Genomic DNA, 26,705 nt, shown 5'->3' with positions numbered 1-26,705 from the left:
ACCACCTCACTCCTACAAGAACGGCCATAATTAAAAAGTCAAAAAACAAGAGATGTTGGTATGGATGTGGTGAAAAGGGAGCACTTTTACACTGCTTGTGGGAATGTAAATTAGTACAACCATTACAGAAAACATTATGTAGATGCCTTAAAGAGCTAAAAGTAGAACTCTTAGGTGGGTAGTTAGACATTAGCGGCTGGGAGGAGGTGAGAGAAGAAAGCAGAAGGGCTGTCACTAAGATAGGCCCTGGCCCACCTAAGTTCAGCCCTCAAATCACCTTAACTCCACCCTAATAGACAGAATTTGTGGTAAAGTTTATGGCCAGCACATCCTGGGGAAAGAAAAACTGCGGCACAGATAAAAATTCCCTAACATGGCACATGCCCAGTCCATCTAGGCCAGGGGTTTTCCAAACTTTTGGCTTCCCTGGGCCACATTGGAAGAATTGTCTTGGGCCATGCATAAAATACACTAACACTAACAATAGCTGATGAGCAAAAAAAAAAAAAAAAATCTCATAATGTTTTAAGAAAGCTTACAAATTTGTGTTGGGCCACATTCAGAGTTGTCCTGGGCTGCATTTGGACAAGCTTGATCTAGGCACTAACCCTGGGTAACCCCATCCGTATTATACAGTCATTATAGTAAAATTTACATGTGGTTTTGCCCCCGAGTGGGCTTTTCTTAATGAAAGTTCGGACAAAGCATTCTGTTTAACTTCATCTATGTAACCATAAACTGCCACTCAAATGACATCATCCTGTCACTCAAACACAGCCCAAACCTCAACGCCTCCCCACAAACCCCATAAAAGCACCCTGAGCTCTGCAAAGAGGGGCTGATTTCACTTTCATAAGTTGGCCCACTCTCCCTTTGAGAGCATATTGCTGTGCTTTAAAAAACTTTGCTTTGAGCTTGTACTTTGGTGTCAGTTTGCATTTCTTTGCTCGCTATCACAAGAACTGAGATTGCTGGGCTAGAGTTCTAGCTCTGTTGATCTTGGTTAAAGGATCCATCCCAAGGCAGAATCCCCGGTAACAGAACTGTCATTCGATCTAGCTGTCCCACTACTGGGTATCTACCCAAAGGAAAAAAGTCATTGAATAAAAAAGACACAAGCACACCCATGTTCATAGCAGTACAATTCACAATTGCAATAATATGGAACCAACATAAGTGCCCATCAACCAACGAGTGGATAAAGAAGATGTGATATATATACACCATGAATGCTGCTCAGCCATAAAAAAGGAATAAAATGTCTTTTGCAGCAACTTGGATGGATCTGGAGGCCATTATTCTAAGTGAAGTAACTCAGAAATGGAAAACCAAATACTGTATGTTCTCACTTGTAAGTGGGAGCTAAGCTATGAGGACGCAAAGGCATAAGAATGATGGACTTTGGGGACTCAGGGTGGAAGGTGGGAGGGGGTGAAGGATAAAAAACTACATATTGGGTACAGTGTACACTGCTCAGGTGACGGGTGTACTAAAATCTCAGAAATCACTACAAAACAACTGAATTTTATATTTTATTTCCTTCTTTCCTTCCTTCCCCCTCCCTTTCCCCCTCCCCTCCCCTTCTCCCCTCCCTCTCCCTTCTCCCTCTTCCCCCTCCCTCTCCCTTCTCCCTCTTCCCCCCCCCCCCTCCTTTCTTTCCTTTTTTTTTTTTTTGACAGTCTTGCTCTGTTACACAGGCTGAAGTACAGTGAGGCGACCTCGGCTTACTGCAGCCTCTGCCTCCTGGATTCAAGTGATTCTTATACCTCAGCCTCCCAAGTAGCTGGAGTTTACAGGCTTACACCACGACACCCAGCTAATTTTTGTAGCATGTTGGCCAGGCTGGTCTGGAACTCCTGACCTCAGGTGATCTACCCGTAATAGCCTCCCAAAGTGCTGGGATTACAGGCATGAGCCAATGTGCCCAGATGAGTTTTAAATTTTCTTTCACCTTCCAACATGTCTTCCCGCTTCCTGGCCTTCCTCATTTTAAGGCACAACCATCCACCAAGAGGCTCAGGCAAAAAAACCTTAGGAGTGATTTTACCTTATTCTCCTCCCTTACATCTAGTAGAGCAAGTCCTATCAGATTTTCTTCCAAAAAATACCCCTGATTTGTCCTCTGTTCTCCATCTCCATTGCCTCCTCCTAGTTTAAGCCACAATTGCTATTTCCCAAGCCTATTCCAGTAGGCTCCTAATTGGCTTTCCTGCTACCACTTTTGCCCTGTTTCAGTTTATGATTTCTCCATGTAATTAAAATAACATAAAATCACTATGTTCCTGGCCTTCTTCAGGTCTTTGGACATTTCAAGCTCCTTCCCCTACTTGGACCTTTGATCTAGCTGCTCCTTACTTCCTGGGAAACTCATTTCCAAAATATTTGAATGGCTGGCTCATTTTTGTCATTCAGATCCCAGCTCAAATGTCTCCTGGAAGATGTGTTCATTGATAACAGTCTCTCCTATTACCTTGTTTCATTTTCTTTTTGGACTTTTTACTAACTCAAATTATTCATTTATTAATTTACTTATTTTTTCTCACTAATTTTCCATTTCTCTTTCCTAGAACAGAAACTGGGATCTTGGCTGCTCTCTGTATCTCCCGTGCCTAGAATGGTGTCTGGCCTATTGCAGGTAGGAAATATTTGTTGACCGAGCAAGATGAGGATAATGAGGACAAGTATCAGTTCACAAAGAGAGAAGCATGGCAAAACAAACAAACAAAAACAGATTCTGGACTCTGTTTTAAGTTGTACATTTGATTTTCCCAACCTTATACTCCATCCTAAGGTAACAAAAAAGCTGCCACACTGCCTCAAAGGAGGATATAAAATAAGCTCCAGTACTCCTTGCTTCCTTCCACACATGCTACAGTTTCAAAAGTAGGAGGTAAAAAAAATAAGTAGTAACAAATAACAACATAAAAAGTCAGAACTCAGCAGCTGCATAAGCTTACATAATATATTTTAAAGGAAAATAAAACATAGTCTTGTAAAAAATTCCCTTAGAATCAGCACAAGTTTGGGCATAAAATTCCTAAGCAGACATTTGGTTCATGTCTAATAAAATCATTTTAGCAAAAAACATCCAAACCATGAGAGAAAACACAAGATCATAAATGTAACTGAAGTTCAAGCTCAGGGAACCGAAATATCAGCAAGTCAATTTCTTTATTTGGTCTTTCACATTTGGTTAAATGGAGGAACCAGTTTTAGTCCCCAGATACCTTCTTTTAAAAAGGGCTTCCGTATTTATAGATTAGTAAACCAAAAGCATACAGACAGCTTTACCCAAATCAAGCACTAAGTGCAAAAGAGGATCTTTCAAGAGACAAATAACAAGGCTGACAAATTTCCTTTTTATAATTTGTGAGATACAGTGGTCCAACATGTCTAAACAAAAACTTCATTCAGAGCATTTTGAGAACTATATTGATTCTTGTCAGGATTTTGAGCTGGTCTTAACCTGAACAGCGGTGACAGAGATTAGTTTGCTTATTTCTCCCATCTCAGCACTCAGTATAATTGGTGACATTACTGATTATTGTGAGAATTACTCTAAGAACTCAGTCCTAAGAGCCATATTCCTCTTGCTTGACAGGGATCACGATAACTGACAAATACAAAGGAATTGTCCTTGCCAATTTTTAAAAATATACTTTCCTTCCATAATTCTGGCAAGATACCCACCCAAAGACAAATTTAGAAACAGGATTCTGCAATTCAGAGGTTGACTCCAGGGGAGCTATATACGGCGGCCTAGTGGAGGCAATGTAGCAAGTCGGAAGAGCCTGATGTTTGTGTATTTCAATGATGGCTTTTGAGATTGAAGTGAATGGACAGTGAGATAGAGGATTGAAGAAGGAAAGCTGGCAGATGGTAAAGAGTAGAAGGTGGATGACTAATGTTTAGGCTCATCTCTGTCTCACGCTGCTGCTGTGAATCCCTCAATGTCTTCTGGCCTGCTCATGTGGACTATGACCCTCCATGAAGCAATCCAGTTAACCTTGAACTTTTGCCAAGAATCTGAAACTCCTAAACATCTGGGAACTGCTGGGACTAGTTCTTTTGACATCAGGTTGGCAGCCGCTAAACCTAGTACACCTTTATATCTGTTGGTTATTGCCTATCGGATAAACCCTTGAGGCAATCTTGTTTTTTTCTTGTACTCTAACTTTCTAAGTGCTTTTTGCTTCTGAACCCCCTAGTACTTTACTGACTGAACCCCCGAGTACTTTACTGGCTTTCAAATCTTATCACTGCACCCTTAGGCTATGAAACAAAACTACGGCTTCAACCCATTCTCAGAACCCTATTCTTATCTGCAGGTCTTTAATGAAATTTGTCTCTCCCTCAAATCTGTTTCTGTGTAGGCTTTTCCATTCTTTCAAAGTTGGGAGATGGGATCTGCAACATTTATCTTCTGTTTTCCACTATGAATTCCTACTAATCTTAGGCTCATAGCATCTCCTCTCCTTGACTCAGCTTCATTTGTTGAAGACATTGGCTCACAGTTCTCCCCTCCACTCTGCTACTTCAGCATCCATGGGAACAGCCATAGCTTGAGGAACTTAGTTCCTTGACCTTCCATGGCAAAGTCCTTCACTTCAGTCCCCACTTCTGTGGGCACACTGGGGACATTCTCAACACCTGGAATTGCTCCACTTCTGAAATCACAGAGACAATACCCTCACTCCTTCACTTTGTGTTTTGAGAGTTAGTTTCTCCCACTATGTCACCCTCTCTGAGACCCTCTCCATTCCATTCCCTTTCTCGGTATTTAACAGTCCTTTCTTCCTCTACTCATTATTTTAGTTTCTGTGATTTTTTATTTCAACTTCACTCTTATCAGATTCTTCATTTTCTTGCTCTGTTCTCCTGTTATACCAGCCTGGGAAAGACACTGTGTGTTTGTCTTCTCTGAACCTAAGTCTGGTCTGTTGAAGACCTTTGGAGAGAGGTGCAGAGCCAAGTGGATTGTCGCTGATTCAGAGGCTTCAATTTCAGCTGAACTTTTCCTCTATTTCTTTAATCACTTTTGTTCTCTCTCCATTTCTGCCACATAGTTATTGAAACTTCTTCCTCCTCAAATTTTTGACCATCCCCTGCCTCCTACCTTTCCTTTCATTCTTGGAAGGTGATTTTGCTTTCTATACCACAGAGAAAATAAAATTCATTTTTTTGGAGGGGGGAGGAATGTCCCCAACTACACACAAGCAAGCTTTAAACACCCATATTTCCACTCACCCTTCCTTCTTCTTCCTTTTACGAGGTGTTCTTACAAGATCTCTCTGTCTGAAATTAATCCTATCTCCTTTTACTTTTTTCTCTATCTACATCTTCTCCCTTCCTGTTTGCATTTAAACACAAACAAAACTTTCCTATTTGAAAAAATGTAGTGACTCTCTCCCTGAATCCTTTCAGTCCCCAGTCTCTCTCTCTTGTTCATAACCTAAACTTTCTGAAGATTGTCTGGTGGTCTCCCTCCTTTCACTCTTCAGCCTCTGGAATCTGGCCCCAAATCCTCCCACTACATTGTACTGAAACTCCTTTGCCACGTTCACCAATGACTTATTTGGCACTCTATCCAATGGATACTTTTAAATCCTTAGATTACATATTGTCAGAAGCTTTTGATACTGTTCTCTATATTCTTTTTCCTGAAATATTGTTTTTCTTGGTTTCTATGATTCTATACTCTGAGTTCCCTGTTATCTCTAGCTAACTTGTTCTCAGTTTTCTTTGCAGGATCCCCCTCTATCCAGTTCATAAAGATTGGTAGTGTTTAGGTTTTAGTTTTTTCCTTACTAGGTTCCTTGCTGTTCTGTCCCTACACACTCCTCAAACCATTTCATGTATGTTCATGGATTCAGATGTCATTTATATGTTAGCCTCAGATCCATGTCCTTAGCCCAAGAATTATCTTCTGAACTCTGACCAATATGTGCAATGTCTACCAGCCATATACACACTTCTATGTCCTATAACTATCTCACACTCAACGTGCCCTATAACTATCTCACACTCAACGTACACGCTCATCACTTTCTCTGTAAAGCCTGTTTATTCTTCTCCTTTTTCTTACTCAGTGAATAATACCACCATCCATTCAGGTATCCAAAGCAGTAAAATGAACCTCAACCTACTTTTACCGTAAACATCTACTTCTTAAGTCATTTCCCGCATATCTCTTGAATGTATCTGCTCCATTCCTACTGTCATTGGCTCAGTTCCAGCCATCCTCATCCCTCACTGTACTCTTGTAATAGTCTTCTAACAGGTCTCTCTGTTACCACCAGTCCCACCTACCTCCTATCCTTCTACCATGCTGATATTAGGGTGATTTCTGTAAAATGGGAATATGGTCCTGTCATTTTTCCTTCTTTATTTTTGGCTTCAGTTTTCCTCCTCTTATTTTAAGGATATTTATAACAAATTTCTAAAATTATGGTAAAACATATATAACATAAAATTTACCATTCTAATCATTGTCAAGTGTACGATTCAGCGGCATGAAGTCCATTCACATTGTGGTGCAACCATCACCACCATTCATCTTCACATTTTTTTTCATCTTGTATAATTGAAACTCTGTACCCATTAAACATTAATTCCCTCATTCCCTTTCTTGGCCCTCCCTCTTCCAGTCCCTGGCAACCACCATTCTAATTTCTTTCTTTATACATTTGGTTACTCTACCTATCTCAGATGAGTGGAATCATACAGTATCTTTTTTCTTTTGTGACTGGCCAATTTCAGTTGTCATAATGTCTTCAAGTTTTATCCATGTTGTAGCAGATGTAGAGATGTGGCAATGTGTCAGAATTTTCTTCCTTTCTAAAAGGCTGAATATGTATGTTACATTTTGTTTATGCATTTGTCTATCAAGGGACATTTGGGTTGCTTCACCTTTTGACTATTGTGTATAATGCTGCTATAAATATGAGCACATATATATGTTTGTGTCCCAGCTTTCACTTCTTTGGGTTTGTACCAGAAGTGGAATTGTTGGATCATAAGGTATTTCTATTTTAATTTTTGGAGGAACTGCCATACTGTTTTCCATACCAGCTGCACCATTTTACATTCTCACCAGTGGTGCACAAGAGTTCCAATTTCTCTACATCCTCATTAACACTTGTTAATATTCTGTACATTAATCCTTCATCAGATTTGCAAATATTTGCTTCCATTCTGTGGATTTTTTTTTTTTTTTTTTTTTGAGATGGAGTCTCACTCTATTGCCCAGGCTGGAATGCAGTGGCACAATCTCAGCTCACTGCAACCTCCCCCTCCCGGGTTCATGCCATTCTCCTGCCTCAGCCTCCTGAGTAGCTGGAACTACAGGTGCCCACCACCGTGCCTGGCTAATTTTTTTTTTGTATTTTTAATAGAGATGGGGTTTCACCGTGTTAGGCAGAATGGTCTCTATCTCCTGACCTGGTGATCCACCCACCTCCACCTTCCAAAGTGCTGGGATTACAGGCGTGAGCCACCGCACCTGGCCTGTGTGGACTGTCTTTTTACTGATGAGAGTATTCTTTGATGCACAAAGGTTTTTTATGCTGATGCAACCGAATTGTCTATTTTTTCCTTGTCGTTTTGGTGTCATGTCCAATAAATCACTGCCAAATCCAATGTCGTGAAGCGGTTCTTCTAAGTTTTCTTCTAAGAGTTTTATAGTTTAAGACCTTATAGTTACATCTTTGATCAATTTTGAGATAATTTTGTATATGATGATTTTAGGTAAAGGTCCAACTGCATTTCTTCCGCATATGGACATTTAGTTTTCCCAGCATCATTTGTTGAAAATAAATTGTTAAGGTCACTATAGTTTTGTAGTAAGTTCTGAAATCAAGAAGTGTGAGTACTCCAACTTTGTCCTTTAATTTCAAGACTGTTTTGGCTATTTATGACCCCTTGAGGTTCCTCGTTAATTTCAGGATGGAATTCTGCCATTTCTTAGAATAAAACTTTTCAGTGGAGGTCGCTTTTGACATCCAAACTCCTGCCCTTTTATAGGGTCCTTTAAGATCTACCACCTGCTTATCACCTCAGTTTCATCTCTAGACTGGCTCCAATCCCCTTTACCCAAACCTACTCATCAACCTTTCAGAACCATTTTCACTACTTCCAATAGCTATGCTGTCTTGTCTCAGGTCTTTGTATGTGACCTGCTTTTTGCCTGGTATTCTTCGCCTGGCATTTCTTCTTCCTTCACATCATTTCAGCTTCCACATCCCTTCCATACCCTCCGTGAGAAAATTAGCTGGTGCTTTATATTCTACCTGAGGACTGCCATTCCTAGCACCGTCTGCACTACATGCTAAGTGCTTGCTTGGATACCCCCCTAGCCTGTGGCTAAAGAATTATGTCTTGGTCACATTTGGGCTTAGCACACCACTTTTCATGTAGTAAACTATCTGTGAATGTTGGTTTCAAGAATTGTTGGAAGAATTACTGGTATTCTTCCAAAGGATAGTTTTCTAGAGTGTGGGAAGAGTCAACAGCACATGGAAGCACATGAATGACGAAAGGTGTTTACTGGCTCCTGCCTTTGCATACTTTGTTGGCATTATTCCACTCGCCCACATTAGCAATGAAATTTGTAATCATTTCATTCCAGTGTTTCTCCGAGACCTCTGAGGGGTTAAGGCAGCGGTCTCGGGCACCCAGCTCAGTTAGAAGGAGGGTGCGGAAGTGTGAGGATCTACTTCAGTAATCAGAGGATACTGGAGGGACCCACCCAGTGTCCTTGGTTGTTCAACGCACACCTTAGACCTCACCACCCTAGCAGAGGCATCCCGGAAAGCTCCTTTTGCCGGAGCGCGCGCCAGCTTCCGGGTCCAGCCCCAGAAGCAACAGATAACCGGAAATGGAACCTGCGCGGGCCTGTTGCTTAGCAACAAACATTGCCGGGACGCTGGACGGCCCTGGCACTGAGAGAGCTGAGACCTCCGGCAGGTCCCGGGGCGCCGCCTCTATCGTTCTAGGGGTTCTGCGGCAGGAGCGACCCAGAAGCGCCGGTGAGGCCAGCGCGTCCTCACAGCCATGAGCGGCGAGCAGGTGAGAGGGCTGCTCTTTGCCAGGCTCGCTGCCGCCGTGACGCTTCCCAGGCGTTTCCGAAGTGGTGGAAGCCCGTCCTGCCCACGGAACTCCCCAGCTGTGACTCCGCGGTGTACAGCTTCCTTCACTCCACTTATGGCCTGGGTTTCTGAGCGCTTTCCACGAATGCCCTTATACGTTCCTTTCCTAGCTATTCGCCCTTGGTCGTCGTAACAACCAAACCTAGCAGCCCAGTGGCGCGCCAGCAGGGGGAGCCACAGCCCAGAGCACCCCCAGAATGCTAATAGAGGTGTGCTTGGGTGAGAGGTGACTCTGCGAGGAGTTGCCGTGGGTTTGGGTTCTAGGGTGGGAATTGAAGCCAATTCCTAGCCGTGTGACTTTGGGCAAATCTCCTAGTCTTTCTAAACCTTAAATCTCCCACCTCTTATGCAGAGCGGGGGAAACACCAGACACCAGAACAACTTTTCTACTTTCTGAGGTTGTTGTCAATTTCAAATAAGATACCATCCCATACCATAACAGTATTATACTATACATGAAAGGCCTTGGTAAGTGACAAATGGCACTTCTTAAGATGATATTCCATAGTATGTGATAAAAGATGTACTTTGCAGTAGCTGCTTTTCTTTCTCTTTTTTCTTTCTCTTTCCTTTTTCTTCTGTATAAGAATTCTTTCTTCATTGACTAAAGAGCAACTAACAGAAAGAAAGGCAGAACGATGGCCAATTGTCTTAATATCAGCACAGAATGAGAAGATATTAAGCGTGGGCATTATTCTGGCTAACTAGAAAACAACCCTAGCTTTCTACGTAGTGATAAATAAGGAAAAAGACCCTATAAACCTCGTGGAAGAAAAGCAGTTGTTTTTAAGCCTGCAAATTTCATTTAGCTTTTAAACAATATTAAACTATAATTATTTCTTTTTAATTGCTTTATAATGCTTTTTTCGGTAGTAGAATTTACTGTGGAAACAGTATTAAGACAGATTTAGTCTCCTATCCATTGAGTTGTACATTACTCACAGAATTATGTGAAGATCCTAATTGGTTAATTAATCAAGTAATTAATACCTGAAATGCCCAAGAAAATTTGGTTTGAGCCTTTTTTTAAAAAGTGTAACTTAAGAATTGAGAAATGGACAATTTGATTCATATGCTAAAGTATAATTAGTATTGGTATTAATAATAAAAGAGTAAATGAGCAAGCAAAAAACAAAGAATTCAGATACAAGTAACCAAAAACACTGAGCAATTGTTTAATACCTCTTACTAGTAATTTTTTTCTACGTGATATTAATGTGATCAGATTTTAAAAATAACATTTGTTATCGTCACCATTATTATATATTGAGCAGCTTCTTTGCTTCTTGCCCAAATTTAGTCTTTGGTCAGATCTTGAACCATATCCTACGTTGTTAGAGTTTAAAATACACTTCTATCAGGTTTCCAATGGCATTTCTCAATGGCTATTTTTCACAATTCCCCTAACTTACCCATCTACGACTAAAAAATATCCACTAAAAACCAATCAGCCGTTAAGTTCTAAATTTTACTTCATCTTTATAAAAGTAATGTTGGGAAATGACACTCTGGTCTCTCACTCCCCCTCCTAATTGAAGAGGCCGCGGGATCTTAAAAGAATGGACATGATTTCCATTTTCCACTTACTATTTTTGAACAGCAGAGGGCCCTCTATCACTGGTTGATTTGTAATTTAGAAACTAATCTTGAGACTTTCATTTATGCTAATTTAGAGTGTAGTTTTCCTTTGGAAGGATGAAAGTTTTTATATTTTAACCTAAAACAGAATGGATTAAACTTTTGGAAATGCCATTTTTTATGTGACATTTACTTGTATATTCATTCAGTTTGAGAGAGTGAGCAGGTGGTAAAATCATATTTGCTGAAGGAGATTTTAACATATTCATCTCATTAGTGGAAGGTTGAGAGTGACATGGAATTTTTTAGGAATAGCAGTCTGGGCTTTTCTCTTAAATTAGGTAGTTAGAAGAAATATAAATCTTTTGCAATTGCTCATTTCATTTTTAAAATGAGTTAAAACTTTAAAAGGCATTTTTAGTATCAGTTGAAAAACTTTCAGAGGTTTAAAAGCACAAATATCCAAAGACCGGGAAGCTCCCCACAGATATACTACAGATTGTGGGCAGAAAAGAGGAAAAAGCTGTCAGTCTTTTTCTACCCCAGCACTTTTTCTAGTTATGGAATCAAGTAATTTGTGTTTATACGATGTCATGCTCATTCCGTTTTCCTTCATCGTGTTTTTAAAGTGTCATTGCTTAAAAAGGGGAAAGAATGAAAAAAGTTAGATATGAGACCAACAGCATAGTGATAACTTTAGCAACTCAAACATGCAACAATTGACAAGTATATTTAAATCAGTACTACTAAATTTTGAGAGGTTTTTGTTGATTTAACCAGACACATTTATAGATTCTAGTCATTTGATCAGGATAGTTAATATTTGAGCTATACCAGGCTTATGACATCTCTTCCAGTAGTCAAGTAGGTGAAAATCAGCGAAGTAAAAACAAAATGCAAAGCCAGACTATTTAAGGAAGACCTAGACTCTTTAGCAATTTTAAGTTAGAATGTAAAATTATATTAGTCAGGATCCTAACAGAAGACAGATGGCATACTCAAAAGGACTTAACTGAAGAACAATTATAAAAAGACCATTTGTAGAGGTGTTGGTAAGGTTAAGGGAACCATGAGGGATAAAGAGACACTCAAGGATTAACAGCAGTAGGACAGTAGGATGCCATTACCATGGTTAGGCCTGATTGGTCATTGAAACTGAACATTATTCTCAGACCCTGATGAGTGCTAGATACTTTGAATGATAGCTTCCTGACAGGAGCTGAGGTCTGGAAGAATTCAGCCACTATCAGAACTACAGAGAATAGGAAAGACTGGGAAACAAATATCCTCAACTTTCTATCCTCCTGCTCTTCAGTCTCCTCCTGGTGACTTTTTTGGTTAATCCCTATCAGAAGTCAGAGAACTGAGGGCACAGATGATGTCCATCTGTAGAATTCAACCTCCCAGGCACAGAGCAGGAAGAAGAGGGTAAAGACTTGATCTGAGGCAGAGTACAACCATCACAGACGTTATCATAAATGGATGCAATCTTCATAGACAGTTCCCTGTCCATAAAGCAGTTGGATTAACAGTTGTTGAGGTCCTAAGATGAATTTTTCATTTAAAATATTTATACCTAAGAATAAATCTAAAAAAGACATATGACACCCTTATGAAGACTACTACAAAATGTTTCTGAAGGATATGCTCCCAGAATCTGAATAAGTAAAGAAATATATTGTGCTCAAAAGAGAGAAGACTCAGTATTCAATGTGTTCCTGTCATTGTCCTAAAAAGTTTATGCAATGTAGATCCTAAATTTCACATGGTAGGAAAAGATCCATATTGTTTATGATAATTTTTAAGAACAGTAAAGTGGAGGGAATTGCCCTACAGATTTCAAGACCTATCAGGAATCATAGTAAGTTAGGCAATATAATAATTGTTTTTTTTTTTTTTTTTACAGATAATAAACCAATTGAATTAAAGGGACAAAAACAGATGCACATATATATTTATGTTATATATACACACATACATATGTGTGTATATATGAGATACATGCCTAAGAATTGTGTGTGTTTGTACTAAAATACATGCCCAAGGAGTTGGCTGAGACATCTTTTGTAATAGAGAAACATAGGAAATAAGTTAAATGTTCATTTGCTAGGGAATGGAATGGATACATTGTACTATGCTCACAGAGTACTATACAGCTGTGAAAATCATTGAGAAATGTGTATTAATGGGGATAAATTTCAAAAACATAATATTAAAAAATAGCATGTTGCAGAAGGATACAAATTGTATGTGATGGCATTTATATAAAATTAAAAATCATGCAGTAACAATATCTTAGGTTGTTTGACAATCATATGTAGTAATAAGTGCAGTAAAAATTTGCTTAAGAATGATAAACACAAAATTCCAGGATGGCAAAGAATTGGGTTGAAGATACGCAAGTGTTCATGATATTATTTTCTGTACGTTTGAAATATTCCTAATTTTGAAGAGAATGAGACGTGAGTAAATATAGATAGTGCACACAGACAATCTTGGTACAGGAAACAGATAAATTAATTGGGTGATAATTGGAGCGGAAAGCACAATCAAAGAAGGTTTTCCTTTTATTTTTTATTATTTATATATTTATTTTGAGATGGAATCTCGCTGTCACCCAGGCTAGAGTGCAGTGGTGCGCTCTTGGCTCACTGTATCCTCCACCTCCTGGGTTCACGCCATTCTCCTGCCTCAGCCTCTTGAGTAGCTGGGACTACAGGTGCCTGCCACTATGCTCAGCTAAGTTTTGTATTTTTAGTAGAGATGGGGTTTCACCATATTGGCCAGGCTGGTCTCAAACTACTGACCTTATGATCGCCTGCCTCAGCCTCCCAAAGTGCTGCAATTACAGGCATGAGCCACCACACCTGGCCTCTTTTATTTTTAAAAATAAACATTCTTGGAGCTTCCAGATAGCTGAACAGAAAACCCTGAGCCAGGAGTCATGGCAGCCAAACCCAAGCTCAACTACTTTGGTGTCAGGGGCAGGATGGAGTCAGTCTTCTGGCTGCTGGCTGCAGCTGGAATAGAGTTTGAAGAAGAATTTATTGAAACAAGATAATAATATGAAAAGTTGCAGAAGGATAGATGCCTGCTTTTTGGCCAAGTGTCTTTGCTTGAAATTGATGGAATGATGCTGACACTGACTACAACCATCCTCAGCTACCTTGCTGCTAAGTACAATGTCTGTGGGAAGGACCTGAAGGAGAGAGTCGGGATCAACATGTGTGCTGAGGGCACCCTGGACCTGATGATGATGATGGCACTGGCCCACTGAGGAAAAAGAGGAGAACCTTGCTCAGTCATGAAGAAAGCTAAAACTCGGTACTTGGCCATCTTTGAAAAGATTTTGAAAGAACATGGAGAGGATCTTCTCGTTGGCAACAAATTCAATTGGGCAGACATACAACTGTTAGAAGCTGTTTTAATGATAGAAGAACTCAGTGCTTCTGTTCTTTCTCATTTCCCTCTGCTGAAGGCATTTTAAACAGGAATCAGCAGCATCTCCAGAATTAAGAAATTCCTGCAACCTGGGAGTCAGAGGAAGCCACTCCCTGATACCCAATATGTTGAACTAGTTAGAAACATTCTGCAGTTCTAGTGGCAGCAGGTCACATGATGGCAAGAATTAACGATCCAATCGCAGTATCAGCACAGGCCTTCTGTAGTGGATAATAGAAGCAAACTGTAGATCCTAGGAGGAAAGTGTCTAAAAAGAACCAAACTGGTCAGGTGCAGTGACTCATGCCTGTAATCCCAGCACTTTGGGAGGCTGAAGCAGGCAGATCACCTGAGGTCAGCAGTTCGAGACCAGCCTGGCCAACATAGTGAAACCCCATCTCTACTCAAAATACAAAAGTTAGCCGGTGTGGTGGCACACGCCTGTAATCCTAGCTGCTCGGGAGGCTGAGGCAGGAGAATGGATTGAACCCAGGTGGTGGAGATGGCAGTGAGCCGAGATTACGCCACTGCATTCCAGCCTGGGTGACAGAATGAGACTCTGCGTCAAACAAACAAACAAAAACCGCCGGACGCGGTGGCTCAAGCCTGTAATCCCAGCACTTTGGGAGGCCGAGACGGGCGGATCACGAGGTCAGGAGATCGAGACCATCCTGGCTAACCCGGTGAAACCCCGTCTCTACTAAAAATACAAAAACCTAGCCGGGTGAGGTGGCGGGCGCCTGTAGTCCCAGCTACTTGGGAGGCTGAGGCAGGAGAATGGCGTGAACCCAGGAGGCGGAGCTTGCAGTGAGTTGAGATCCGGCCACTGCACTCCAGCCTGGGCGACAGAGCGAGACTCCATCTCAAAAAAAAAAAAAAAACCAAACCATGCTGCCATTAACAGCAGATGCTGATTAAATGTAACATATAAAACAAAAATAAAAATGAACATTCTTTATTTGAATGTTGATGGGAGTTCTGTAGTATAAAGGGAGGCATTGCTAATTCAAGGAAGAAGGGATTATCAGAAAAGCACTGTCTTCAATAAAGTGAAAGGAGATGGAGGGATTGGTCTGTGATCGTAGGTGCGATGGGGTCCCCAACTGCTTGTAGATGAAGGATAGAAGAACAATAAAGGTGTGATCATAAGTAGGTCTGTAGACTTAGTTACAGGGAGATGGAGGCATTCTCAAGTATTAAAATGATGATGTGTGAGAAACTCTGGAGATAGGTCATTATAAAACTTAGGACACCAAATTTATTAGAAATCTCAAAAGTTTTGAATATCAGAGATTAGTAATCATGCACTTAAAGTGAATCCAGTGGGACTGGAGATGTGATTTTCCTCGAGCAATATATACCTACTTGGGTACAAGCATAGAGAAGGTAAGTAGTTGAATTCCAACGGGATTATGGTTTAGTTAAGTATGTACCAGAGGGAGTTGAGGGTATTTGATAAGGTATAGTTGTGACTATGGACTGTAGAATCCAAACTGGGCAAGGAGGAAGAGAAGATAAGAGGGAGATATACTGAGAAGGAGCTTTGATATTAGAGGTCTCAATCAAAACAAAGAAATATAGGAGGGCGTCAGATCATACTTGCTGGAAGCAAAGGATGTGGTGATCAGAGAAAAGAATGTTTTAAAATCAAGATTTCACAAGAGCTGCCATATTTAATGATAAGATCCTAGAGGGGTTGCCATGAAAGTGGTTGGCAGAGATGAAGCGGAAGACAAGGTTACAGATGAGGTTAAGCAACTAAGAGACTAGGCTGTTAGGTAGATTTAGTCACATGTATATTTTTAAGTCATTGAGACTGATGACCAAGAGTAGAAGCTTTTTTTTATTGCAAGTAAGTACAGTGGAACTCAAACTCCAAAAAATAAAACATATTTTTTTTTTTGGTTTGCTGAACTGGGAAGTCTAAGAGAATGGACATCAGAATAGATTCAGGTATGTAACAGATACATGATATAATCAAGATTCATTCTCCTTTCCTTCTTCATCCCCCATTCTTTCTTTTTCTCCACCTGATCTCTCTTTCCACACTCCGCTTTCTTTCCAGTTCCTTAGACCATGGTTATAATAATAATGGATATTGTGAGATGTTAGATCCAGGATATATATTGTAGGTAAAGCTCAGAGGGTTTGCTAATGAATTAAATGTATGATATGAGAAAAAGGGAGGAATCAAGGATGGTACCAGGGATTTTAGCTTAAATAATGGTGTTAATGGTGATGCCATTTACTGAGTTTACTAAAATATGGGGAAGTTCTGGTAGGGTTTGTGGGAATTTATTGATCAAGCAATATTTTGGACATGTTCAGTTAGAGGTGTCTATTTGACCTCTGAGTGGAGATAGCAAAAATCAAATATAGGAATGGGGACCTTAGGATAAAGGTTAATCCTGGGGAGATAAATTTGGGAGATTCCAGTATATGGATAATATTTAAAATATTTGGACTGGATCAGGTCAATTAGAAAGGAAACATACCTGAGGACTGAGGGATATCTGTCACATGAAGATCAGAAAATGAGAAGGAACAGGAGAAATAACATCAAGAGGTCTATTATACATCATGATGACTAGACTTCATAAAAATATATCCTTGAAAATTGCTATTAGAGTAGATTTTAAGTGCTCATACCACAAAAAGTAAGTATGTGAGGTAATGCACATGTTAATTAGCTTGATTTAGCCATTCTATGATTTATACATATATCAAAACACCACATTGTATACCATAAATGTATACAATTTTTATTTGTAAATTAAAAAATGAACTTAAAAAATGAGAAGGAATTGTCAATGAAAAATCTGAAAGTGTTCATTAGGAAGTTAGGAAGAGCATAAAAAATATAATCATTCTGGAAATTGAGTGAAGACAGTATTCAAGAAGGAGACAGTGATCAACTGTGTTAAAGTACTGTTAAAAGATTGAGTAAAGTGAGGCCTGAGAATTTACCACAGGACTTGGCATTGTGGAGGTAATCAGACCTCTTGATGAGAGTGGTGTGCAAGGATTAAATACTTCACTGGAGAACATTCTGGAGACATTGGGAGCAGAAAAATCGGGCAGTTGCTAGGGGGAATATAGGATTAAGGCTGATACTTTTTCAGATGGGATTTTAACATGTTTGCATACTAGTGAAAATAATAGAGAACAAAAAGCACATTAGAGAAAGAGAGAATTTCAAATTGCTGCTGCAAAAACAATGTCCTTTAGTAGTTGAGTGAAAAAATGTATTAAAGGCCAAGTAATAGAAATAAAAGCAAATACTACCTCCTCCTTTATAGGGGAAACAACACCAGAGATAAGCAGAAAATCTTTAGACAGAGAAAGAAAAGAGAGATTATCTATGAATGGAGGACATGTACATTGAAAATAAACCTCATTACTTTGGAAAAGAGAGTTTGGGGGATAATGACAGACCGTGAGTGGAGTGTTTTTTGAATACTCTGCTCCAAGCTATCTCTCTTTATTGAATGGAAACATAGTTTTAATATTAACCAGAATGTTTGTTTTGTGAGAGCAGAGACTACATTATAAATGAAGTCCTCATCTATACAATAGGCACAAAAGTGGTACAACACTACTTATTTTGTAGAGTTTTTAAGAAAATTAAATGAGATGTAGATGTCCTAGAACAACACTTGGCACTCAATGAAAGAAATATAAAGTGTACTGTAACCAATGTAAATAATTAATAATGAGTATTATGGGTTAAATGGTGTCCCCCCAATTCATACGTTGAAATTTTTACCTGCTGAATGTCAGAATATGACTGTATTTGTACATAGAGCCCTTAGAGAGATGATTAAGTTAAACTGAGCTTGTGATGGTAGACTCTAATCCAAAATGACTGGTATCCTTATAAAAAAAGAAATTTGACATGACAGAGGAAAGATGATATGAAGACATAGGGAAAAGATGGCCATCTTGACAAAGAGTGAGATCTCAGAAAGCACCAACCCTGTTGACACCTGGATCTCAAACTTTGAGAAAACATATTTCTGTTAAGTCACCCAGTCTGTGTACTTTGTTATGGGAGCCCTAGCAAACTAATATAATGGAATAATTTGCATGTTTTGGTTTTTTGTGGTAAGTCTTCATAATCTATATTTCAACACAGCTCACTTCAGAAGGGCCACATTTCAAGTGATCAGTAGCTATAGGGATCTAGTGCATAGGACAGCACAGTTCTAAAGAAGAGAGGAATAGCAGATGTAAGGAGCAGCCACTCCCTCTAGGTCTAAGGGAGAGTGCTCAAGGAACAAACTTGGAAGATGTTGTAGTGAAAAATGTAGTAAAAGCCAAGTAATAGAAATAAAAGTAAATACCACCCCGGCTTTTATAGGGGAAACGACACCAGAGATAAGCAGAAAATCTTTAGACTGAGAGAGAAAAGAGAGATTATCTGTGAATGGAGGACATGTACATTGAAAATAACCTCATTATTTTGGAAAAGAGAGTTTAGGGGATAATGGACAGACCGTGAGTGAAGTATTTTTTTGAATAGTCTGCTCCAAGCCATCTCTCTTTATTGAATGGAAACATAGTTTTCGTTGTTTGTTTGTTTGTTTTGAGATGGAGTCTTTCTCTGTCGCCCAGGCTGGAGTGCAGTGGCACAATTTTGGCTCACTGCAAGTTCCCCCTCCCGGGTTCACACCATTCTCCTGCCTCAGCCTCCTGAGTAGCTGGGACTACAGGCGCCCGCCACCATGCCTGGCTAATTTTTTTTTTTTTTTTTTTTTTTGGTATTTTTAGTACAGACGGGGTTTCACTGTGTTAGCCAGGATGATCTCGATCTCCTGACCTCGTGATCTGCCCACCTTGGCCTCCCAAAGAGCTGGGATTACAGGCGGGAGCCACTGTGCCCTGCCGGAAACATAGTTTTAATATTAACCAGAATGTTAAGGGAGCAGAAACTCTGCTCAAAGAGAAGAGCCATCCCTTTCCCAAAGCCTTTAGATTTAAGCCCTTGTGGGAGAAAGTATGACTGTGGCCCAGTGGGTGGAAAAAAAATTTGCTGAGGAGATGCAGGTCTGGGCTAGGAGGTGAAAACCACCTACTGGGATCCTGAAAGTTTGAAAGGAAGTCTTCCCTCTGTGATGTAAGTGAAACTTGTAGAAAACTGCCCACAGGGATGCTGGTGAAACTTGCTGGAGGGTGTCTGCCTCTGAGTCAGCCTCACACCATAGATTGACAAGGATGCTGACTGCTGGCAGCCACACCATGGGAGCTATGAGAAAAAACACTGGAATCAGAAAGAAAGCCTCTTCCTCTTACAGTGCTTCTTGGCACCCATGACGATATGCTGGTTATCAAAGGAGAAATGTTATAATGTCCTGTTACATATCCCAAAGGAGGGCAAAAAAGGCAAATTTGGAGCTGAGAGGCAATAAATTGACAACTGGCCAGAAACACAACTCATGTTATCTGCTTTATTGATCAGATTGTCATTTTCCACAAATGCTTCCTCTCAGCTAGATGAAACTTCTACCATGGAATTATTCTCTACTGCAAAGGAGATTAGCACTTTTCTCTTAAGGTTACTGCTAAGAGGTTCAAATGTTGCTTACGGCAACTTGCTGGGGGAGAAAAACCAGAATACATATTCACCTTAGGAAGTAGACCATTCTAGGAAAAAAAAATGAAGTTTTAGTTATAGAGAAGGGAGGTGGGGCCAAGTAAGTTTTGAATAAATTAGATTCAGACAGACTCCCAGAAGAAATGCCCAATTCCCCATTAAATTGTCTTGGAACCCTCATGAAAAATCAATTGTCCGTAAATGTTTGGGTTTATTTCTGAACTCCTGATTCTATTTTCTTGATTTCTGTTTATCCTTATGCTAGAACAATGCAGTCTTTATTACTGTAGTTTTGTAGTAAGTCATAAAATCTGGAAGTGTGAGTCTGCCAAATTTGTTCTTCTTTTTCAAGATTGATTCTTCTTGATACATTTCCATGTTAATTTTATGATCAATGTGTTAATTTCTACAAAAAAGGAAGCTGGGATTTTGATAGGGATTGTGTTCAATCTGTAGAATATTTTCAGGATGTATTGCATCTTAACAATATTAGTCTCCCAATCCATGAACATGGGTTGTCCTTTTATTTATTAAGAACTTTATTTTTTTTCAATAATGTTTTATGGTTTCATTATATAGGTCTTACACTTCTTTTGTTAAATGTATTCTTAAGTCTTTTATTCCATTTCCTGCAATTGTAAATGGAATCATCTCTTAATTTCAATTTTGTATTAAATACAATTGATTTTTAAAATACTTATGATTACTGTTTTATTATAAGGGATACACATCAGGAAAAACCACATGAAGAGACACATGGGGAGAGGCCTGGGAGGGTCCTGGGTGCAGAACTTCCATGCCCTCTCCCTGTGGAATTGGGATGCATTGCCCTCCTGGCACATCCTAAATTCATTTGACTTTTGTGCATTGATCTTGTGTCCTGCAACCTAGCTAGATACAAGAACTCATTGACTAGTTTTAATATTTTTTGATGAATTATTTAAGATTTTCTGTATACAAGATCATGCCATTTGTACAATATGTTTTAGAATATTTTGGATGATGTATGCTCATAATAAACACTAAAATTTGGTTGAGTGAATCAATTTTAGCATTAACGGAGTAAACAGTTTTGTTTTTTCATGTTTTTCATACAGGATAAATTGTCCAGCAAAGAAAAACCCAAGATACCAGTAAGATTTCTACCACAGCTGTCTATGGTAATTTACCAATATACCATCATACTCTATTCTTTTATAATAATGTTTGTTTACTGCTTTTCAAACTTGAAAGTAAGTTACTGAATTTCTGATTTTAAATTTTATACAATTTTAAATTCCATTTGATTCTTTTCTGATGGAGAAATTCTATGAAATACATAGTTTAGAGAGAATAATATCAATAAAATAACTATAGGCGGTAATTTTCAAGTATGTACAGAATGGTTGGGTACAGGTTAGATTTTACAGAATAAAATTTGCTGTCTAGGTATATTGAGTTTAATGCTGTTGAGTTAAACTATTATAACTTCTACAGTTGAGTTTAAGTGGAGTTTCAATTCAAATATTATTTGTTTTGAAACATATTTTAAGAGCTCAGCATAAACTGTGTAATGGAATCTGGACTGCTTTATGCGGAGATGATTACTAATATTTTGAAACAAACGTGGGTGAAAATTTTAAGTGTATGATCTTGGACATTTCAAAGTACATGTTTTAATTGTGTACTATTCGTATTGACAATACCAAGATTACCAAAAGTTTCTACAAAATAGAATCAAAGCTTTTTCTTAGTTCTGCAAAGAAGTATTTATCTTGTTTCTAGTTTATAAGAAAATCTGAAATAATAGATATTTTCTCTTTTAAAAAATTTGACAAATTTTAAAATTGAAAAAAATGGTATTAGTTTTTTTTGGTGTGTTAAATTTAAATGTACTTGCTGAGTAAATATTCAGTGGCTGAGTTGAATAATCTAAGGCATGTAATTGTCTGAAATGCTTTTGTTGGCTGATTTAAAACCTCATATTGTGCTCATATTTGACTGGCTCTTGTAATTTTCCTTCCGTATCCTTTGAGTTTTATGTCTTTTAAAAGAAATTAGATTTTTTAAGAGATATTTAAAAACATTCATTCATTAAAACATTTTTATTTAAATATTAAAGTTTGTTCCTGGGTATAAGTTCTCCAGCAGTAATTAAGACGTAGAGTGTGGGTATAAGTTCTCCAGCAGTAAATAAGACGTAGAGTGATTTTCATTATAGATCTTCAGTCTTCTAGAGGTGAATGCTGTAGTTGAAACCGGCACTGGTGGCTCTCAGCCCCTGTGATCTGGTGACCTGATTCTCACCCTTTCTGCACACCTCATTCATATCCCTCCCATGAGTCTTCAATCTTTTATGGAACAAGATTAGAGTTGAACAATGAAAGGGCAGATGGAAATGAAAGAGCACTGACTTACATGTTTTCCTAGCCTATTTTCCTGTGCACGAGGTATCTGAAACAAGGGCTTGTGAGCACATAGTGTATTTGAGAAGCAATAATAAGAGACTGAGGAGAGTAAAACTAGGAAGAAGGAAAAGCCATACAACCATGGGCTATCAGTAGGCAACTGGTATGTCCTGCCATGACCTTTGAGCTTATAGAATGCTTCCTGGAATTGATCACCTGAGAAGGGTCAAGGAATAGCATTTATCTGTCATCTTTCATCCTGTACTGGTGAAAGATTGTTCCTGGGGATGTTGACTCCCATCCTCTCTGGTTGCTCATGTGTGTGAGCAGAGTGGGCTCTTCCTAGAGTCCCATACTATAGCATTAGAGGATTCCACTGCAGAATGGAAAAGACATTTTCTTTTTTCTTTCTTTTTTTTTTTTGAGACAGAGTCTCACTCTGTCGCCCGGGCTGGAGTGCAGTGGCCAGATCTCAGCTCACTGCAAGCTCCGCCTCCCGGGTTCACGTCATTCTCCTGCCTCAGCCTCCTAAGTAGCTGAGATTATAGGTGTATGCCACCACGCCTGGCTAATTTTTGTATTTTTAGTAGAGACGGGGTTTCACCATGTTGGCCAGGCTGGTCTCGAACTCCTGACCTCAGGTAATCCGCCCCCCTCGGCCTCCCAAAGTGCTGGGATTACAGGCATGAAGCACTGTGCCCGGCTGCAAAAGATATTTTCTTTTTTTTGAGACAGAGTCTCACTCTGTCGCCCGGGCTGGAGTGCAGTGGCCAGATCTCAGCTCACTGCAAGCTCTGCCTCCCGGGTTCACGTCATTCTCCTGCCTCAGCCTCCCGAGTAGCTGGGACTACAGGCGCCCGCCACCTCGCCCGGCTAGTTTTTGTATTCTTTTTTTTAGTAGAGACGGGGTTTCACAGTGTTAGCCAGGATGGTCTCGATCTCCTGACCTCGTGATCCACCCGTCTCGGCCTCCCAAAGTGCTGGGATTACAGGCTTGAGCCACTGCGCCCGGCCGCAAAAGATATTTTCTTGGTATGAGAAGTTAGTACAGAACTGTTTACTGCAGCCATATCTGGAATCCAAGGTGAGGCCAGCAGGATGTGAGGCATCATTTGCCAGATGATTTTCTGACACATGTGTGGCTCTTTGTCTTGGTTAGCTAGAGAAGCACTATTTGTAAAATGTTCTGAGATACATATTCTGCCCTGCAATGTAAGAAGGAAACATTAAAGTCCTCACTACCTTTCTTCACCTAGAGTGGTGATGAGACTTGGAGAAATAGCTCAGCAACAGAATGGACGATGCAGAGATCTTAAAAAGTCAGAGTGGTGGCAGTGATGAGGTGGTTGTATAGGAGGCTTGGGTTACATAGGGTGTTTTGGATATTTGTAGTGACTCCAGTACAATAGATGTCATTCAGATTACCTCTGTCCCTGATGTGAAAATTCCAAGGCACTTGGACTAGATATCCCAGAGCCGTTCCTCTCTGTCATCTATAACTGCATTCTTCTCAGGCCTTTGCCACACCCTCATTCTCCCCAAAAGGAAGGCTTCAACTCTGAGAACACCTGTTGCACCTGTTAGCTTGAAAATGTTGTGCTCATATTTCCCTTCCCGTTGTGTAGCCCAATGGCAATTGTAGAAACCAGAAACATTTGGGTTACAGCATTGTATATGTATGAAACATTCCCCTAATCTGGTGCTTGTATTTCAAAAAGTACTGTCTGAAGCTCATTGCACTCTTTCCTTTCTTTTCCTTTCCTTTCTTTTATCTTTAGTTATCCTTTTCTTAGGGCATGGTTAACCATTTTGTAATTTTTTTTTGAGACAGGGTCTTGCTGTGTTGTCCAGGCTGGAGTGCAGTTGTGTGATCATGGCTCACTGTAGCCTCCATCTCCTGGGCTTACGTGAGCCTTACCAGTAGCTGGGACCACAGGCATGGGTCACCACGCCCAGCTAATTTTTGTATTTTTGGTAGAGACAGGGTTTCACCATGTTGCCCAGGCTGGTCTTGAGCTCCTGACCTCAGGTAATCCACCTGCCTCGGCCTCCCAAAGTGCTGGGATTACAGGCATGAGCCCAATAGTACTTGTTGAATCCCTACCCAGGTGTGTGGTTTCTAGCTTGCTAGAATCTGCCCTGCTCCCTGATATATGACTTCCTACCCATTTCTTTTCTTTATATTGTCTACTTTTGTGCTTTTGGACCAGTGAGCTATCATGTCCGACCAAAAATAGTTTAAACAGTAAAGAATGCAAGGAGAGTACTTAACGGTTGGAGTTAAGAAATGAAATGTAAACTTTTTCGATTTTGGTCTTAAAGAAAGGACTAGATTTTAGTGGGGATATATTTTGGAACCTATTGGTGGCTCTGATAGGGTAATTAATACTAGCTGACAAAACAAACGGAAGTTGAAATCTCAGAGACTTAACCCAAAAAAGATTAGGCCTTGCTCACATGAAGTCTGACGGGGGTCAGGTAGTGCTCCATCTTATAGCTATGCCAGTGGGAACACATGGGCTCCATGGGTGTGAGATAGTGATGGAGGAGGCACACCAGCTCTTAACTGCCTGTCCCTTTAGCTCTTAACTGTGTTTCCTGTTGTGCTTACATTTCACTGGCCACACAAATCATATGGCTACAAAGTAGCTAAGAGAGGCTGGAAAATAGTTTGGACTATATTGAGGAGGGCTTTAGAAACCAAGAAGAGTTGTGCCTACTTCAATAGGGGGCTTGAAAATGTTTCTGAACAAGAGAGCAGTATGATCAGAGCAATGCCTTAGAGAGGTAGAGGCGACCTTTTGTTACAAACATTTTCTGTAAATCCAGGCCCATGTCTCCTGTTGCCTGTGTCATTCTTAAAAAGCTGCTAAACTAGCCTCACTGCTGACTCTAGTCCCCTGCTTCTCATGTATCCTGTTCCTATCATCAGAACCATTTATGAAATAGCCTTTTGTATGTCTCTGCATCATAAACAGGATAGCAATATAATTTATCATCTAAACGGAGATGCCATTGAGAGTGAAAGTTCTACTAGTTATGCTTGGGCCAACTGAGACTAAAGGTGTAAACTGGGCCTGTCTTCAGCAAACTGAGACTAAAGGTCACCCTAAAAAGAGACTGCAATGGCTCTCTATTGCCAGCCTGGCCAGTCAAGTCCCGAAACCCATGTTCTCCATAATATAACAACACCCACTTGTCTAGCTCTAGTTTGTTCTTCCCTTACCTTTTATTCAGGTTCCTACTCAAACATAACCTTTGCAGAGAGGCTCTCACAACTCTGTCTAACCTAGCACTTTTCCACTCCTTCCCTCTCTATCCTTTCACACTGTTTTATTATTATTCATTGTACATACTACTTTCTGAGGTTACATTATGGGTCTGTTCTGAAATAACTGTCTGTACCTCCTCTAGAATGTGTACTCCATAAGCGGAGGGACTTAGTCCTTTCCATGACTATAGACTAAGTATCTTAAGTAGAGCCCAGCACATGGTAGGAGCTGGTAAACCGTTGTTGAATTAGGGAATGGATTACCTTCCCCATCCACTCCAACGCAGCCTCAAAGCCTGCCATTGACATTTTGACTCCAATTCTTGATGCACCCTCTGACTTTGATAAGTTTTTTGCTGTTCTTCTCTGTGGAGATCCAGGTGTGCTTTAAGGCTTAGCTTCCACCCTTTTTCTCTTTGAAACGTTCTTAGAATACTCTGCTCCACATCCTGTCCTAGATGGAAGCACACTCACAAGAGCTGGCGAGTTTTGATTGGTGAGTGTCAGTAGTTCCTAGGTAGAACTTGTGATCTTGGAGTGATAGTTAGGCCCTTGCAGTTTTGGATTGGGCTTATGAGACAGTGTATCGGGCAATTATTCTTGTATATGCAGCTAGCTGTCCTTCTGCTACTAGCTGTCCTTGTGATAGCTTCTGTTCAGGCAAATTGTATATGAGAACCCTCTCTTTGTGACCTTTCTGGCTCCATTTTGTCAGGTTTGACACAGTGACTCCATTTTGAACCTGACAACTTTCACATCACCCACCAGGATGCCAGTGAAACTTGCTGGCGGGTGTCTGCCTCTGGGTCAGCCTCGCACCACAGGCAGGGAAGGTGCCCATGGATGAGGATGCTGACTGCTGGCAGCCACACCATGGGAGCCATGAGAAAAAGCACTGGAACCAGGAAGAAAGCTTCTTCCTCTTACTGTAACCCTTTAGTACCCTTCATGATATTATGCTGGTTATCAAAGGAGAAACATTTTAGGATTCTGTCAGATATCCCAAAAGGGGGCAAAAAGGGTAGATTTGGAGCTGAGAGGCAATAAATTGACAACGGGCCAAAAGCACAACTCATTATCTGCTTTATGGATCAAAATTGTTATTTTGTTTTCTTTTTTCTTTCTTTCTTTTTTTTTTTTTGAGATAGGAACTCACTCTGTTGCCCAGGCTAGAGTGTGGTGGTACAATCTTGGCTCATTCCAACCTCTGCCTCCCAGGTTCAAGTGATTCTCTTGCCTCAACCTCTCAAGTAGCTGGGACTACAGGTATGCACCACCACACCTGGCTC

The 26,705-nt window shown here is 40.1% G+C and overlaps 1 protein-coding gene across 1 annotated transcript in view; it reads left to right on the top strand.

The window, feature by feature from the left end:
- The first annotated feature begins 20,840 nt into the window (after nucleotides 1-20,840).
- Nucleotides 20,841-26,705, top strand: part of DNAH7 (dynein, axonemal, heavy chain 7) — a 333,441-nt gene continuing 327,576 nt past the window's right edge. Inside the window, exon 1 of the mRNA XM_011952066.1 lies at nucleotides 20,841-20,918. Coding sequence (XP_011807456.1) covers nucleotides 20,841-20,918 — 78 coding nt within the window. The remainder of the gene's footprint in view (nucleotides 20,919-26,705) is intronic.

Source organism: Colobus angolensis, unplaced genomic scaffold, assembly GCF_000951035.1.
Source record: "Colobus angolensis palliatus isolate OR3802 unplaced genomic scaffold, Cang.pa_1.0 Scaffold330, whole genome shotgun sequence".
In the NCBI taxonomy this organism is placed as follows: Eukaryota; Metazoa; Chordata; class Mammalia; order Primates; family Cercopithecidae; genus Colobus; species Colobus angolensis.
This window is presented reverse-complemented; position numbering and strand designations above follow the sequence as displayed.